The sequence below is a fragment of the Scomber scombrus genome, chromosome 2 (genome assembly GCF_963691925.1).
Source record: "Scomber scombrus chromosome 2, fScoSco1.1, whole genome shotgun sequence".
Lineage (NCBI taxonomy): Eukaryota > Metazoa > Chordata > Actinopteri > Scombriformes > Scombridae > Scomber > Scomber scombrus.
In genome coordinates, this window is record NC_084971.1 from 10867131 (window position 1) to 10885132 (window position 18002).

Below are 18002 nucleotides of genomic sequence, written 5' to 3' on the forward strand. Positions count from 1 at the left end.
TGCGCTCCCCTCCTCTGTGTACAGCTGCTTCCTATTGCGCCGTGCATCGTGGCAGCTACACAGCAGGCTGTGCACACGCACACAGTCTTTACATGCATACACGCACATTATGTGGCGTGAGTGTGCACGGAGCCCAAAGTCCCCCTTGCCGCGGTGCAGTCTCTTATCGGAATGTTTGAAGATTAACGAGGTTGTCCGTGTCCTGTAGACCACAAGCGACTGACAGCTGTACCCTGAAGGCTAGGAAGGAGACAGAGCGGGCAGCCAGCGCGTCGAGGCGGACTGAGATAAAGGAAGTCAACGCTGCAGTTGCACCGGACAACGCTAAAGCACGGAGCCATGACCGAGAAACGGATGTCACGGTGGTACTTTGGTGGGCTGGCATCATGCGGGGCCGCTTGCTGCACGCATCCTCTGGATCTCCTCAAGGTGAGGGGGGTGAAGGGGGCAGTGGGTGACCCCCCCAGTGGTGTGCAGAGGGGTGCAGGCCTGAAAAGCAGGCTATGTCTTTCCAGTTATAGTTACAAATGGCACACTGCAGTTATTTACCTCCTGACGACTCACGTTACTGTGTGCCTATAAATTATCCTCAGTTGTAGTGAGCCTTTAGTGACCATGCCACTGCTAAGTTATCTCATGTTTCATGTGGTATCACTGCAATGTGTACTAGGATGTGCAAGGCTGTTAAAAGACAGAGGGCAGAAAATAAGGCACATGGCAAATGAGAGTGTTGGTCAGCCAAATACAGCCAGTGAAAAACAGTTGAATTAAGTACTTACCTCAACATTTACATTTGATAGTTGTATGTTAAATTGAGATAAATATCTGGTGAGATCACACCGACCAGAGGAACGCATGTCATTAACCCAAATGTCATTGCCTGACAATAGGGGGGTGTGTGTGTGTGTGTGGAGTTAGACATGTTAATTCTTGTTTATCTTTGCCTCAGCCTAGTATAGGCCTACAGAGAGGAGATGAACACCAGTATACTTCACTTGCATGGTAACATTGAGGACGGCCTCAAATGACCCTGATGGGGCTAACTGGCCCTCAGGAAGTCATGTGGTGTGTAACTATGTAGACCATGCCAGCAATCTTCGCAAACCTCAGTTTGTAGGAAAACTGACAGCTGTGGTGCATTTCTGCTCCAACCTGCTTGTTAGTTTGCGGTGCCACATAAAACTATAGTAAAAACACCCTGTTAAACTTCAAAGTTCACTTGAAATAGACTTTTTCTTTACGTTGTTTAGTCTATGAGTTATTTCAGATTGTCTTCATCACTGCACTGCATATAGTATTTCAGTGACAGGACTGACAGAACTTAATATCCAGATTGAAAGCACATGACAGTATCTGGGTCAATATGTGGGACTACTTGGAAAAAGACAAAGAATGTGTCCTTCATGTGAGACTTTAGAGCGAGCGTGAGAAGCGTCATTAATCTACAAAATCACACAACTTGATACCCTCTCTCTGTTTAATTCCCTGTTGTAAAATACAATAGGTGTACTTGGTGGATTCTCTTGAGTTTTGATCTAATCAGCTGAAACAGTTTTAAAGAGATTAAGTCGCCAAAAAGTGAGACTATTTTAAGGAACAGTTGGCACCCTTTACTGAGAACATTTTCATCAAAATAACCTGACATAATAACGAATGCAACCCCTTTTAAAAGTGCTTTATGAAAAAAAGATATGAAAGGTCATTTTTCATGTTATCTACCTCACCTCACCTTGTTTAAATCCAAGAGATAGAAAAGGTTGAACAGAAGCATCTTGGGTCATATTCTTGTCTAAGGTAATGGAGTTTACTCTCCTCCTTGAAACCATTTGTGTAAATAATACTTTGTTGATTCTGTTTTGTTTGCTTGTCAGCTTAAGGTTTAGAACAGGAAAGCTTTGTTTTTTTTGTGCAGTTTTGTTATCTCCACCATCTCTTAAAAATGTATTTTTCTTCAAGTCCTTAATTTCAAACTCCTATTCAGTCAGTTTCATATTCAGTCAATCAGTTTCCTTTAAATACACTGCAACTGAACACCTCATTTAGCCTTTGCCTTCTTGCACATTAGGGTGTTGTATGATAATGACCATTAGGGGACAAGAGTGCTTATTGAGGACATGATTTCATGCTGTGATAAAAGCAAACAACACTTAACAAAGTACATTTTACAAGGAAGATATTAAGACAATGACTTCCAAAGAACAATTTTCACAGCAGTCATTTAGGGTTTTTCCCACATGAATCATACAGAATGTGGCGTTGGGTGAGTTGAGTAGTGTGCAGGCCTTCAGTGCGTTACTTTTAGCGTCTGAGGGTGACTCTTTCCCTCCAATGACATTGGCTACAACTGTCACCCTGCTCAATCAATCAAACTATATTTATATAGCACCTTTCATACAGTTTAATGTAGTTCAAAGTGCTTCACAGTTGATTTACCGATTTAATAAGACGGAACAAGTGTAGACCAAGGGCAACATAAAGAAAAAGAATAAAAACGATGAAGGGAGAAAGACAAAGAACAAATTACAAAGAAAATAACACCATTTTAAAACATGAAAACAGATCAAAACAGATCAAATAAAATTAGCATAAAAAGACTTTACTTTTAAAAATGTTGACACTTCCAGCTGTTCTCAGATCCTCAGGCAGACTGTTCCAACAGCTTGTAGCATAATAGCTAAAGGCTGTCATAGGTTTTAGTTTTGCACTTGAAACAACTAACAGACCCCTGCTAGAGGACCTGATGAGCCGTGCTGGTTCAAACACTGTCAGCAGTTGAACTATATATGCCGGTGCAAGAGCATGAAGTGCTTTAAAGTAAAATAATTTTAAAATCAATATGGAAACTAATTGGTAACCAATGTAAGGACTTAAAAATGGGTTTAATGTATTCTCTTCTTCTGGTCCTGGTCAGCACTCGGATTGCAGAGTTCTGAATCAGTTGTAGTTAATTTAGGAGGGTTTAGGGTATAAAAGCGTGCATTACAGTAGTCCACTGCTAGTGATAAGAGTGAGATTAGTTTCTCAGTGTCACTCAGAGAAAGAAACGGTTGCACTTTAGCAATGTTTTTGATGTGATAAAAAGCAGATTTGGTGACATGCCCCATATGAGCCTTGAAGTTCAACTCTGAGTCAAATACCACATCAAGGTTTCTTGCTTGTTGGGTTGAGGCATGTCTAAGGGATTTTAATTTTGCGACCATTTTCTCTCTCTGGGTTTCAGTTTTATCCTGCCTGAGCTGTAAAAGGTTTTGTGACATCCAGACATTAATATTTAAAATATAATTAAAAAGGGAGTCAATTGGTCCTGTACACTCAATATGCTTATAAACTGCCTCAAATTCAATCTGAACCTGAGAACTTAATCCTCAGTGATTTATTTTTTTTTTTTTTTAAATCTTGGGTCTGTTGTGCCAGCAGAACAAAAGAGTGTATCACTGTCCAAACACTTACAGATTGAACTGTGCTGTATCTGCTCATGTGATGTCAGACAATTCAAACTGCTGCAGTTGCTGTCAGATGAGGAATGTTAGCGGTGTTGGATGTAAGTGACACCGCTTGGCTCACAATCAAGACCAGTGCTTTCATGAGGAGATACTCCACCCCGCTGGGTCAAGAAGAGGTCCTTCTTTTATTTAAATGCATCTCAAGTGTTGTCAAGTTGTTGTTGATTACAAAAATATTAAAACATGCCTTTAATACAATACAACAATACAATAATACTCTGACTCCGGCATACAAAAGGAGGAAACTGTGTTTCACATGATGCTTCATCAGATTCACTCTGTACTTGATTGCCATCAAGTGTGCCTTTTTAAATAATCAGGTTCTGATTAGCGGAGAATCTACCAGTTCACATTCATACAGCATCTAATTTTCCAACACAAATACATTTCAAAAAGTCAATAATAATAGGCAATATCAGCAAATACTTAAACATTAAAACTGAACTTAAAGAACACTACAAACTCATCCTCATTGAGTAAGCATCCCTCATGCTCTCTGAACTGTAAGCGAGGGGGCCTTGTGTATTTTACATGACTGCAACTTGAATGACACTCTGGTTAGTTTTTAAAATTTCAAGGACAGCTAATACTTAGAAGAAGCAGTGTCATAATCAGTGTTATCTACTGTGGCAGAGTGGACACAGGGAACATTTCAACTCCTTCAGCAATGGATGCATGAGTTACACAATGAAAAGAGGTTTAATGATTGTTTTTCACATAAATAAACCAGTGTTAACTTTTTTGCTCTAAGGCTTGGTGACATGGTAAATCATGACTGATGAGTATGTTTTCTAATATCATGATGAAAATAAATTTTTAAAATGACATAAAATAATAAAAGCAACAAAAAGTGCCCCACTGTTTTATACTACATGAGATCAAGTCTTCCTACAGGTAAAACAAAAACTTGAGTAACTAATTTAGTTAATTTTTGATCACAGCTTGCTTATTCTTTAATTTAGGTAAAGATTATTATGCTGACAGTTGGTAAATGATAAAATGATCACTCAGCCCTCCTGTGCTGCATAAATATCAAATTTGGCCCAACACATGCATGAATTAAATAACATTATTGCACATTGCCATTGTAGAATGAAAAACAAACAAACACAAATACAGCCAACCTCCAAGCTGTTATCTGTGTCATGATAGTGAAGCAGATGATGAGCTTAAAAAGTTCATGGCTTTATAATGCGGCACCACATTCCTGCTAAAGAGCTAAAGAGAGTGAGGGAGGAGTAGAGAGAGAGAGAGTACAGAACATGTGAATGTGCTTCCTAGCAAAGAAGTAGGGCTTTAATAAACAGACATCACAAGGTAGAGTGCTGAGTCATGTTTTAAAGATTTCCTCTTTGCGTTAACTCAGACATCTTTTACACCATCTGACATGCTGCTCTCTTAATCTCTTAAACTGATGCAACAGAGTTTGTCTGAGCTCACCTAAAAAAAAATCAGGCTTTGAGCCAGACAAACTCATCTGAGTGTAATATTTCACCACCATGCATGAGTGGACATGAGCATGCACACGTAAGTGGCTGATGGCTCAGTATGGTGTCTGAACGTGTTTTTGAGCACACACACACACACACACACACACACATTGTGGTACCCTTTATCAGAGCTTTAAAGAAAATGCCAAAGTAACAGCTCAGTTAAAATTAATTCTGCCAACATGTGGTTTAAATTCCCTGAAGTTATTGTTTAAGAAATTGATTTTTTTCCTCAGTGTAAATAAATAAATAAATAAATGTCCAGTAATTAAAGATGCTTATAGATTTTTAGCAGCGTCACCACTTTGGTCCTGAATGAAGTATCTTGACAAATAATGGGTGAGTGTGGTGCTAATTAGCAAATGTTAGCATGCTAACACGCTAAACTAAGGTGGTGAATATTATACTTACTAATCAGTTGTTACATTGTCTGTGTAAGCATGTGTGTGTGCTGATGTAAGCATATAGCTCAAAGCTTCACTGTGCAAAAATACGGCCACACAGATGTTTTCATTTCTTCATTGAGAGGTCATGTGATGAAAGAAAAGTCCATTGAAATGACGTGACAGGTACTATGAAGGAATTTGCCAGAAAAATAAGAAGTTTAGGCCATTTTTGAGGGACCCTTTGACACAAGCTAGGTTTGACACTCATGTTCAAAGTTGTGGAATCGTTATTGTTACAAATGATGACTCATAGTACAAAATAATTGAAAACATACATTTTCATGACGACAGCAGCATATGTTACATATGCATATGTGACAGTATCGTAATATATTTCCTGTTTTTGAAACCAGTAGTTCTCCCAAACCTTAATCTTTCCTCCAAGGTCAGTGCTGATAGTCTGAGACTCAGCGAGATGAAGGGTGTTTTGGGATTCGTTGGTGCTTTAACAAATTGTTTGGTCTAGTGTTTAATAAAACAGATTAAATTATTAAAAGAATGATGAGCTGAATCAAGTGTCCCTTCAAAGACAGTGATGGGACAAGAAAAACACTGATTTTTGAAGGACTCAGTGGCCTTCAAACTCAAATACTGATTAGAAAAGAGGACAAAGGCTACATTGTAGAGCTACTGATCACCTCAGACAGGGATAACACACACACACACACACACACACACACACACACACACACACACACACACACACACACACACACACACACACACACACACACACACTGTTACGATGTTTAGAAGTCTTTGGTATAATATAACAGTCTGTTACATTATTAAGTCTGAGACACTTAACCCGATGATATCATAGTGATTTCATTAGCAAATAAAAGAGATATCAGAAAGCCTGCATTACAAACTGGAGGTGTGGGGTTTTAAAGACTTAGACAGAGAGTGAGTTGCATTATGGGAAGTATAGGATTCAGTGTTTTTTAGCCACACTAAGGATAAAATGTCAGCATATTTAGGACTATGCTGCTCAAATGTTGACGATTACACTAAATCACTGGAGTACAGGGCTGCACCTAATGATTATTTTCATTATTGGTTAATCTGTTGATTATTTTCTGTTGTAATCGGTTAGTTATTTGGTCCAGAAAATGGCAAAATATGTAAATCATAGTTTCCCAAAGCCAAAGCTGACGTCCTCATATGTCTTGTTTTGTCCCGACCAACAGTCCACAACCCAAGATACTCAGTTTACTGTCATACAGAACTAAAGAAACCAGAAAATACTCATATTTGAGAAACTGGAATCAGAGAATTTTGAGTTTATTTTCTTTAAAAAAAAACCCATTAATCGTTTATTAATCACCAACTATTAAATTAATCACCAACTATTAAATTAATCACCAACCATTTAATAGTTAGCAACCAATAATGTAATCATTGCAGCTTTACTGGAGTACTCTTTTGACTGTATTGACACATTTCATTACCTACATTTTTTAGCTGGTTTCTCTAAGTCACTCAGAAAAAAAAGGACTGTGTATTGTTGTGCCGTTCACGTCTAGATTTGAAGTGTTTGAAAACAGCATCAATCTTACCCCATGACTGTTTTTTCAGGTACACCTGCAGACACAGCAAGAGGTGAAGATGAGGATGTTGGGGATGGCTGTTCATGTGGTGAAGAACAACGGAGTGATGGCTCTTTACAACGGCCTCTCTGCTTCCCTTTGTCGACAGGTGTGTTTGTGTATGTTTGGCTAAGTGCTTTTGAACATGTTGTGCTTTTGAACATTGTGTAAGCCTGCAAGTTTTCATCAGTAGTATGTAATTGTAGTATGTATGTAGTGTTTTTTTTCTGGTCAGACGAAGTAGTAGTAGTAGCAGTTGACTCATTAGGTTTGCTGTTTAAACAGGAAAAATTACTTTGTCACACACCCTTAACTTTGCAGGCTACCAAGATAATTTTTATCAATGCATTGTGTTGCCCTACAAGAGGAAAATTCAGTGTGCTGACAAAGCCTCCTTTTTCCTTTTGTAGACATCTGTTCGCACTACTCCCCTTCTTTGCTGTTGAATTGTCATATTGTAATACTGACTTCACATGATAGAATTATTAGCACATGAACAAATATTGGGTTGTGGTAGCTGGGTATAGCATTCTGTTGACCATGCCTGTTGTAAGATCCCTGATATATGAATGGAAGCACCTTTGTTACCATCGTCTCCCCCTAGTGGTCAAAAAGGAAAATGTTAAATAATGAGGACAGAAAAGAACAGAGCCCTCTGCTGCACTGATTTGTTTCTCCTCCTCTCCTTTCAGATGTCCTATTCCCTCACTAGGTTTGCCATCTATGAGACAGTGAGGGACATGATAGGCAGCACAAGCAAGGGCCCCATGCCCTTCTACCAGAAGGTCCTGCTGGGAGCCTTTGGAGGTGGGAACAAACACACACACACACACACACACACACACACACACACACACACACACACACACACACACACACACACACACACACACACACACACACACACACACAAACACACAGACATACAGACACACAGACACACACTCTCTGATTTACCCCCACTGTCTCACATCCAGTATCTTCCAAGCAAGTTTGTGTGCCAACAAGGTTTCTCTGCCAACAGGTTTCACTGGTGGGTTTATTGGCACGCCGGCAGACATGGTGAATGTCAGGTAACATGAAGTGACACTACTCATATTTGCATTAATGTACACTCAGTGAAAAGATTTATTTTTTGGTCCTGGCTTTAGGACAATAAATAGCATTCTGATTTTGCTTCTAGGATGCAGAATGACATGAAACTACCAGCAGAACAGAGGAGAAAGTGAGTGTTGTCACTAACAGATATCTGAAAATCACCAATAAAGATGTTCCAACTGTTTTTTTCATGTTTAACCTTTAATGCGTGTGTTTCCTGCAGCTATAAACATGCCGTCGATGGACTCTTCAGAGTCTTCAGAGAAGGTAAATCCCAAGCACAACATTGTACAACATGTAACTTAATTCAAAGCACACAGGAACATCATCCCTGACCTCTGACCTGTCTCCTGTCCTGCAGAGGGTGTGAGGAAACTGTTCTCAGGAGCCACCATGGCCTCCAGCAGAGGAGCGCTGGTCACTGTCGGACAGGTGAGTCACATCCCTCACAGCCTGGTGATAGGCTGAATTCATCATCGTGAACCTTTTGGGGTTTTTTTTTGGTATTGCAATAGAAAACTTCCTTTAAAATGCTTGCAGATGTTTCTTAGACAAGTGAAGAGCAAAGATTGATTTATTTCTCTGTTTATTCTACTTGCACTAACACAATCACAGCTTAAAGAAAAAATATCTTACATTATGAAGAAGATTTTTATTAGTCACATTAAAGGGTACATCAAATTGATTAATAAGTACATTCTGTGATAAGATTACTGATTTGAATTGAGTTAAATTAGAGGTACATTAATATATCATTGCTGAATCAATTTCGTAGATGAATAGGCTGCTTGCTCAAATGGTTCCATTTAAGCATTAATGCATTATACATGAATCCATACAGCCTCAGCATCACTTAACTCTTTCAAAGTCTGTATTGGTTAAGCCTTCCAATGGAAACTGGCTTCATGCTGTAGCACCAGTGCTGCCATTTACATTAATTAGTTCAAAACATTCATCAATCCAATATATACTTGTACAAATTAATTGTACATATCAGGTTTGAATACCCATAATCTTGTGTTGTGTAAAATACATTGTAGGTTAAAACAAAACTAGGTGTTATCTAAATATACCACAAGCAGATTCATTCAGACTTGTACCGGTTTTTCCTTTAATTTGTCACACGTCTGTATGAGAGCCATGTTTCACATCAGGGCAGACCTGATTTGAAAGCAGTGAATGATTGTGGGTATTTGAGTCTTCTCATGACATGGTGGCGGCACACAGTGAGGTAATTTGATTTCATCTCCAACTGCTCCCATGAGTAATATCAAGCAAGTCGTTTCCTGAGGCTCATTACACACAGTTATGGGGAAGTCAGCCTGTTGTGAGAATGAGAAATGGGGCTTCATGTGGTAAAGTCCATCAGCACTGATTCTTCTTCACGTTTTTTTTCTTCTTTTATCATTAAATCTCTTTTTTTCCTTCATAGTTGGCGTGTTACGACCAAGCCAAGCAGCTCGTGTTGGGAACAGGGATGATGGGAGACAACATTCTCACACACTTTCTCTCCAGCTTCATTGCTGTAAGTATCAGTCTGCTTTAAAGGTTTGACTGGTGTCTACTGGAAAACTGATATAGTCAGTGAAAAGTTTTTTTTTTATCCAACTGATCTCAGTGTGATCTCTTTAGGGAGGCTGTGCTACATTCTTGTGTCAACCATTGGATGTGATGAAGACGAGGCTGATGAACTCGAAGGGAGAGTACACAGTAAGTCCTTATCTTTCATCATTGTTCCTGTAATCCTTTCATTCCTTTCCGTCTCTGCTTATCGGTTTTCTCCATTTGTCAGAGTTCATTCTAACCCAACATGTCCCTCTCTTCAGGGGGTGACACACTGCTTGCAAGAAACTGCCAAGCTGGGTCCTCTGGCATTTTACAAGGTTAGAAATCATTCCTACACATACGCAGTTACTACTGATGGTTATGTAGTGCCAGTTTTAATCAGAGGGGATTTACAAGCACTCGTGATGTATCATTTAAGTATTTTTACTTCCTGTCAGGAACTCTTTTGAATGATCCTATTCATCTGAACCAGTTAGTGCAGTTTCTTGGCTGTAGTCGGCAGTCAAAGAGTCAAATCCTATCCTGTCTCACCATTCAAGTCAGAAGAATTTAGCTGTAAAAGAAACTTGAAACAAGAAACTGCAAACTTCATCTCAAAGTTTAAAAGTGACAAACCTGGACCAAGTGCCCAATCACTGATATGTCTACTGACAATGGGGCAATACTGACATTGAACTGCACAATTAAGGAGCATGACAATTGCTAACCAGTTGTCAATTAACAACAATACAATTTGTTAGAATACTTGAAGTCAATGCTAAAGAACTATTGTGTTTTTAAGTTTAGATTCTAGCACACAGCCCAGAGCTCTGCCATAGTTGTACATAGTTTAGTACCTGTCATAGTTAAACACTCTTTGAGGGCTCTTTGAGTGTGCCCTATTAGAGATGGAGAGTGTAAAGTCTTATAAGGAAAGGCAAATACGGTATTGTGCAAAAAGCACTAAAAGTGAGGAAGTTTTCAAAAATAATGCTATAAATAGTTTTTATTCATCAATTAACCTCATACAAAGTTCAATAAACAGAAGAAACCTAAATGAAATCAATATTTGGTGAAACCACGCTTTGCCTTAAAATCAGCAGCAGTTCTTCTTGTTACACCTGCACACAGATTTAAAAGACAAAGTATTTGTATCTATGCTAAAGCGTTGATTAAGTGTAGTAGCTTTAAAACGACAGATGTAATTGGAAAAAAAACTTACAAATTGTAATCTGCTACCTCATTTTTGTTGCAGGGATTGGTCCCAGCAGGGATCCGCTTGATTCCTCACACAGTGCTCACCTTTATCTTCCTCGAACAGCTCAAACAAAACTTTGGCATTCGCATCATCTCCTGAGTAAGCTCTCTGTGAACGGCCAGTCTTCAACCCCCACGGACACTATCAGCGCTGCTCACGACGCCCTGTCATCGCTCCGCTCTTACCATTTACAAGAAAAGAAGGGAAGAAAGGAAGTCATGTGCAGTTTTATGGGCTTGTGCATGTTTTCCTTTTCCTTTTTGTTCTACCTCTGTCTCACAGCTAGAAGCAAAATGATTTTGAAAATGAACAGCACCACCTTCTGGGAGTGACTAATACTAGAACAGTAGATGATTTACTAAGTGTGGAATATCAACATGATGCCAAGAAAGAAGCTTAATGTAAAGGTGATGGTAATGGGGTTATTAGAATGACCTGCCAACTTCAGAGACAAGATTAAAATGAGCTCTAGGTGTCCATTATAATTTCAGGTACAGTTAGTGTCAGGATGAGACATATACTCAGATTCAGTGTTAATTTTGAGTTTAAGATACCCTAACACTGTCATGATGATGGCAGACTAAATATTGTCTTTGACTAATTCCAAATCAGATTTTGTGATTTATGTTTTAATCTCTGCAGTAAAACTCAATCTACCAGTGGTGTATAGCAGACATGTATTTCTTATAGTCCTCAAAAACACTTAACTAGGCCAAAACTGTGTCGATGATTTATTGCAAAGTACAAAGTGTACTTGAAAAGCTGTAAACTAACAGAATGTAGCCTTGATATCAGTGCCATTATGACCAGACTGTCCCAAAAGCCATTACTAAGACATGACTTACTGAACTGTTGTGAAATTACTTAGTAATCATTCCCACTAGTGGTGACCAAGTGTGATGCACCCTACATTTTACAGTGTTGATTTTTTTTTTTTTTTTTTTTTTTGTATTCTTATTACCTAATTATTATTTTAGACCTGGAAATCAGCTACTAATTGGTTCAGGTGTCATTAACGTTTAGCCCTTTGCTTCATTCCAATCCACTGTCATCATTTCACTCTCAAATCTTTTGGAAAGAGAGGAGGACCAAGCTTGTTTGTCTCGTGTTTTTAAGCAAGGTGAGAGTTAGTGGGGGAAAACTGTGAAGCAGATGATGACTTTTTTTCTTCTTTTTTTTATTAACATAATTTCTGTACGACCACTTGATCTCTAAAATCTTTCTGTTGGAATAGAGATGCCTGTTGATGAAGCCTGTAGAGAACTGCTGTACGGTACAAGTATACATGTAACATTTCCACCTGTAATGTTACTGTTTTGTTTTAGCTGAATGCATGTCAAACTTTATGACTCAGGATGCTACTCTGTTTTATAAGGCACTTTATGAAAACCCTGGATTCGTACTGACTAACCTGCTGCGTAGAAAGACATGTTGTTTACTTTAACATGTTGTGAAAGTATATATGAAAATGTTTTGAAATTAAAATGTTAATGGTTACTTTAGAGAGCTGTCTGGGATGTTTCACAGCCCTCGTCAGATATTGTCCCATGATAAGTTTGATAACATTTTATTTTACAGGTCCTTTTTAATTTTATGCAAATGTACTGGAAATGTTCTTTGTAATTTAAGATATTTTACAGAAAGGTGGAGGAAGGTGGTGGTGGAATTTGGTAAAAACAACAACATATGAACTCAAATATAGTGAGAGGGCAATTACAAACTAAACCTACTTTACACTGTTTTTTCCCCTTATAATTAGTACCAAATTGCACCCTCTTGTTAAAATGTCCAATACATTAACTGTTTAATACCTGCAAATTACTAAATTAGTAAATTAGTATAAAATGAAGGGCCTGTAACATAAAGTGTTTCACCTTGGTTCAGTGATTTAATGGTGAAATTTAGCATTCTCTGTGCTGTGCCTGCTATGTTGCCTTATAGTATATGCCCTGCAGGGGGCATTATAGTAATGTGTGAATGATATCAATACTAACAGCCTGAAAAATCCTCCTATTAGCATTTTAATAACCCTGCACCTTCATCCCAGGATTATTTAAAAAGAGAGCCACAAGCTCAGTACAACCTCAGAGAATGACTTTGCGGTGCATGTTCTTATGTTCAAGAGCTCCTCAGCTTTGGGAGTTACTGTCAGAGCAGCCATAACAAGTTATGGTAAGCCCTACTTTGTGAACACAGAAATGAAACTGGAGGGACCTGCAGTGTGAATTTTGTAAATCATTAATGAATGATTTTGGAATTAAAATGCTAATGGAAAATATGTCTGTTGTTGTGCCGTTTTTAAATACAATATGTCAGGCTATAAAATTTTATTTGGGTTGGAAATCAGATTGCTGTAAATCATATCACATTTTTATTATTGAGTCAGCAGCTGAGTCCTCCGCCCATGAGTTAAATCCATATCATGTAACAGATGGGGTGATCCTTGTGTGTTTCTGTGTTTTCTGCTGGACTTACAGTACAATGATGCTGGCTGTGACTGAATCAAGCGTCAACCTCTGGGATTCGCCCTCAATAGTAGGAGGACATAGGTTAATGTTTGCTCTGGTAGTCCTTTACATGAGACCTAAGATCAGTTCTAATTTTGCAGAGTTACGGCCTCGCAGTCTGCACTATGTGGCAGTTCCATCTACAGTTAAGAGATATTCAGCCATACAATGATGAATGACTGCAGTGTGACTCTGTCCTTGTGCTTCAATGAACACTGCTGCACATTGCTTTATTAATACTATCCATCACATGCAAAGTGGTAATGACTGTGACCATTCACCTCTACCTTCACATGTATGTGTTTGAATTCATGAGCTGTAGGCGTCTGCGCTCATTCTGCTTATTCACAGTCCTCAGGAGTGCTATTGCAGCACATGTGACAAGGAAAATCAAGCCTGCCTACATGATGTGATGTTTTCACTTCAGACAGGATGCAGTTTGATTTCAGGAGGAACCATCAAACCATAAATCTGTGTGCTGTGTGTCTATAAATAGACAATGAGCTGTAATAGATCACACACTGATCACATGCATACAAGAGGAATCAAAAGAGATGTCTTCTTTTCCTTTGTCTTCCTTTTTTATCTTGTGTTTCTATGTGAGTTCTTATGTAGTATGACCTTCTTATATGAGCACAGTATGAATTGTTAATGTGCCATTAATTCTTAATTTTTAATAATTGTAACCAGTAGTAATAGTAGTAGTGATGGTGGTCATGCGGTTCAGGTCCTCTTCTGTTTTGGTGGTACCTGGAAGCTGCTTGGCATCCTCATCATCACATTCTTCATATATAATAAATCCATTATAATCTAGCTTCTGTTCAATGCTGTATTCTGTAATTTTTCCTCTTGTTCTATTCTTAACACACATCTCATGCACGTTTGTCTTTCCTCTGTTGCTCTTCCTGAGGTTCTGTTGTTTTGTGTTGTTTCTTCAGGGCGTTTTAGGGAGTTTCCTTATTTGAGCTGAGGAATCTAAGGACAAGAGGTGTTGAATTGCTATACAGACTGTAAAGCCCCCTGAGGTAAATTTGTGATTTTTGGCTATACCAATAAAAATTGACTTGAAGAGTCTGAGGGGAGGGTTGGTTTAGTTTAGTTTATTAAGATCTTCATTGGCTATTATAGATGGTAATAGTTATTTTTTCTTCTATCCTTCCACACAGAACATATTCAACAATATACACACAAGAAAAATACACAATGAAGTTAACAAAGAAAGAACAAAGAACAATAATAAGATAAAATATGAAATGATATCAACACAATATATAATAAAATAATATAAAACAAATGAACTCTGATAATGAGTGAGTGAACAACACATTTTAGTTTGTAAGATATGTTTTTAGTCTTAAAAAAAAAAGAAGGTTCATTCCACCTGTGATCTGTGATCTCTAAAGGTCGGGAGCTCCGAAATGACATTGCTCTGTACATCACTGTTCTCCTTGTTGCATTTGATGTAGGTCTGGGCATTGTGAATTGAACCATCACTACATGCCTGGTGTTATAACTATGTCTGTTACTGTATACGTGTAATGTGTAAAATCATATAAACATGTAACAAGCTGACAATCTGTGTTCTACCATTAGCCTTGAAAGGCTCTGACGCATTTTTAAAATGTTGAACTGACTTTTGCACGTACGAGCAAGTCATGCTGCCTTATTTTGGGCTATTTGTGGTTTCCCCAGATCCTTTTTAGCTGCACTGGACAATAATTGAGGTGGGACAGCATCAAAGTCTGGATAATCTGGACAGCACAAGCTGGTGTTAAATGCTCTGCAAGTCTCTTAATCATGGACAGCCCCCTTCCCATTTTCTTAATATGAGTGGACCAAGATAGACAACTGTCTAATGTGATGCCAAGTAATTTTGTTTCACATACTTGTTAAATTCCCAAACCTTAGAGATAAATTGAGTTTTGGGTTTGACTTTATCATGTGATACGAGCCAAAGACAATATATTTCATTTGATGTTTAGGACTATCGTGTTATCTACAACCCAATCTGAAATAAGTTGTAACTACTTGTTTAGAGGTACAGAAATTAGTAGATGACATATACACTGCTGTGTCATCTGCATACATGGCCACATTGGCCCTCTCTCTAATGGCGCTTTTCCACTACACAGTTCCAGCACGACTCGACTCGGTATGGTTCCAGGAACGAACTTTTCCATTACAAAAAAGTACCCACTCAACGTGGGCGGGGTCGTCATAGCACGGCTCCGCGAAACCGCCGTGACTTCGCTTTATGCGCGACACAAAACACATAAACAATGGAGGACATTGAGGCAGTGGTGTACTTGCTGCTGTATGTGGCTTTTTGTCACACACAAAGCAAGAAAATTGAGCCGTATGGCTGTAACGCTGCTGCCGGTATTTATAAATACCGGGTTTGATTCTTGTGTGGGACGGCTCATGACTCTTCCAGCGACAACTCTTCTGACCAATCAGTGGCCGGCAGTCTGTTGACGTCACATTTAGTATCGGCTCGGCTCGCTTGGAACCTCACCAGAGCAGGTACTAAAAAAGAACCAGGTACCAGGTACTATCCCTAGTGGAAACCTAAAAAAACCTGAGTCAAGTTGAGCCGACTCGTGCTGGAACTGTGTAGTGGAAAAGCGTCATAAGACTAGGGGCAGATTGTTTGTGAATATGGTAAACAGTAATGGCCCCAGGCAGCTCCCTTGTGGAATGCCAAAATGTACATATTTGATATCTGGTCGATTCCCATGAAAGAAGACTCCTGCGATCTGTTAGATAAGAATCTTTTTATCCACCTTTTGAGAAACCATAATAGGAGAGTTTGTGTAACAGTAGATTGTGATCATTAACACAAAGGCAGCAGTGAAATCCAACAATACTGATTCTCTTATTGTCTACCTCCCTTAGACAATCACCTGCTATCTGTGTAAGTGCTGTACATGTTGAATGCCCATCTCAGTAGGCATGTTGAAAGTAAGACTGAATTTGGTTTAAGGCCATTTGTTTAGCAAGAACTGGCAAGATGCTTATGGGGAGGCTGTTTACACCCGTGAGGTTCATTTTTGTATTTTTAGGTAATGGGATAACTTAAGCTTCCTTCCATACTTGTGGGCACACACCCTAATTCAGACTCTTATTAAAAATGTGAGTAACTGTTTTGGCCACTAAGTGCTATGATCCTTAACACCGCCAGTTATCCAGGCCTGAGGCCTCTCCCTATATAGTGAAAGTAGAAGCTACTCCACTTTATCAGGGCTAATGGGATTAAATACAAACTTACAGCTTTTATCCAGCATTATTTTGTTTAGTAATGAAGAAACACATTTCACATCATTATAAGACATATCCTTTCTTAAATATTTAGTTTGCAGATGAAGGAATCAGTAAAGTACTGAGAAATGTCACGTGGCTCAGCTTCAATAACGCCAGCTTCAATAAATGAGGAAACTGTTAGAACCCCTACCCAAAACAATGTTCAATGTTTTCCACAATAGATAACATTCATTTTTTAAATTTAATTTGTCCTTGTTTGAAAATAACATTTTTTTTCTTTCTATTCAATTTTGTCACATTATTCCTTAACTTACACAGTAGTAATTCTGTCAGTCAGCCAGACAAAAGATTCAATTGCAAGTTTACATATTTCTTTGTGCCACATTATTTTTCAATTCATTGTTAATTCAAGGTGCTCGCGCTGTTTTGACTTTATGTTTTTTAATTGGAGCATGACAGTCGGCTACTGACAATAATAACTGCAGAAACTCATTCAGGGCTAGCTCTGGATTCTTCTCTTATGCAATATGCCATGTTTGGTTTGTTTTTTCAGATCTTTTAAAAATAAGTCCTCACTGAAGTTCTTGTAAGATATTTTGTAGATTACTTTTGGAACTGCTTTTGAATTTTTCAACGTTGTGGTCAGTGCAGCTCATAGGCACTGAAATCACAGTTGAGCACAAACCAGCTGCATTTGGGTAAATATAGTCAATACAGGTAGAGGAGTTGCCAGCTATGACCTTTTGAATTCTGGTTGGCTGGTTAACTAACTGTGTTAAGTTGAATGTAGCATGGAGTGTCTTTTTAAGTGAGCATGTTGTGGAGAACCAGTTAATAATCAGATCTCCAATCACATATAATTCCTTGTTATGGACACCCTGTCCATCTCACATACATTGGTGTGGGTGTGGTTAAGGAGATAATATGATGTGCTGTATAATGTATTTGTTTTACGTTTATAATTCCTTTTTTTGTCTTTGTCTCATGTTTATTTATGTTAAAAAAATAATTTAAAAATATTCTCCAAAAAAAACGAGAAGAAGGATCAAAAGAGACAGCTAGCTTTAAGAAAGCAGATTTCGTTATTTCTGACCAAGTTCCTGAGAGAAATCTGGTTCAGTTCATTTTGCTGGTATAAAATACAAAGCAGAAAAACAGTCTAATACTGTGTCGCAACAGTGTGAAATTTTAGCAATTATTTTACCTTTTTGTTGTATTGTGTTATAGGGAAAATATCAACACTGATTTGTTTTCTGTATTTCCTGATTGAGTCATCATGAAATAGGAGACGTGTTGGTTTTTCAG

The 18002-nt window shown here is 38.4% G+C and overlaps 1 protein-coding gene across 1 annotated transcript; it reads left to right on the forward strand.

Annotated features, from left to right (window-relative positions):
* Positions 1-28: 28 nt before the first annotated feature.
* On the forward strand, positions 29-13207 carry slc25a10b (solute carrier family 25 member 10b). Its single transcript, XM_062427333.1, has 11 exons — positions 29-429; positions 7018-7137; positions 7721-7835; positions 8053-8101; positions 8212-8253; positions 8350-8393; positions 8488-8558; positions 9559-9651; positions 9759-9836; positions 9953-10009; positions 10927-13207. Exons 1-11 carry the CDS (start codon positions 340-342, stop codon positions 11026-11028), a joined length of 861 nt encoding a protein of 286 aa, XP_062283317.1. The 5' UTR covers positions 29-339; the 3' UTR covers positions 11029-13207.
* The last annotated feature ends 4795 nt before the right edge of the window (positions 13208-18002 follow it).

Excerpts from the sequence above, each read along its gene's own strand:
- slc25a10b (XM_062427333.1), top strand. The coding sequence starts at position 340 with ATGACCGAGAAACGGATGTCACGGTGGTACTTTGGTGGGCTGGCATCA. Across the intron at positions 430-7,017 it reads ATCCTCTGGATCTCCTCAAG|GTACACCTGCAGACACAGCA; the intron begins GTGAGGGGGGTG and ends CTGTTTTTTCAG. Across the intron at positions 9,652-9,758 it reads TTCTCTCCAGCTTCATTGCT|GGAGGCTGTGCTACATTCTT; the intron begins GTAAGTATCAGT and ends TGATCTCTTTAG.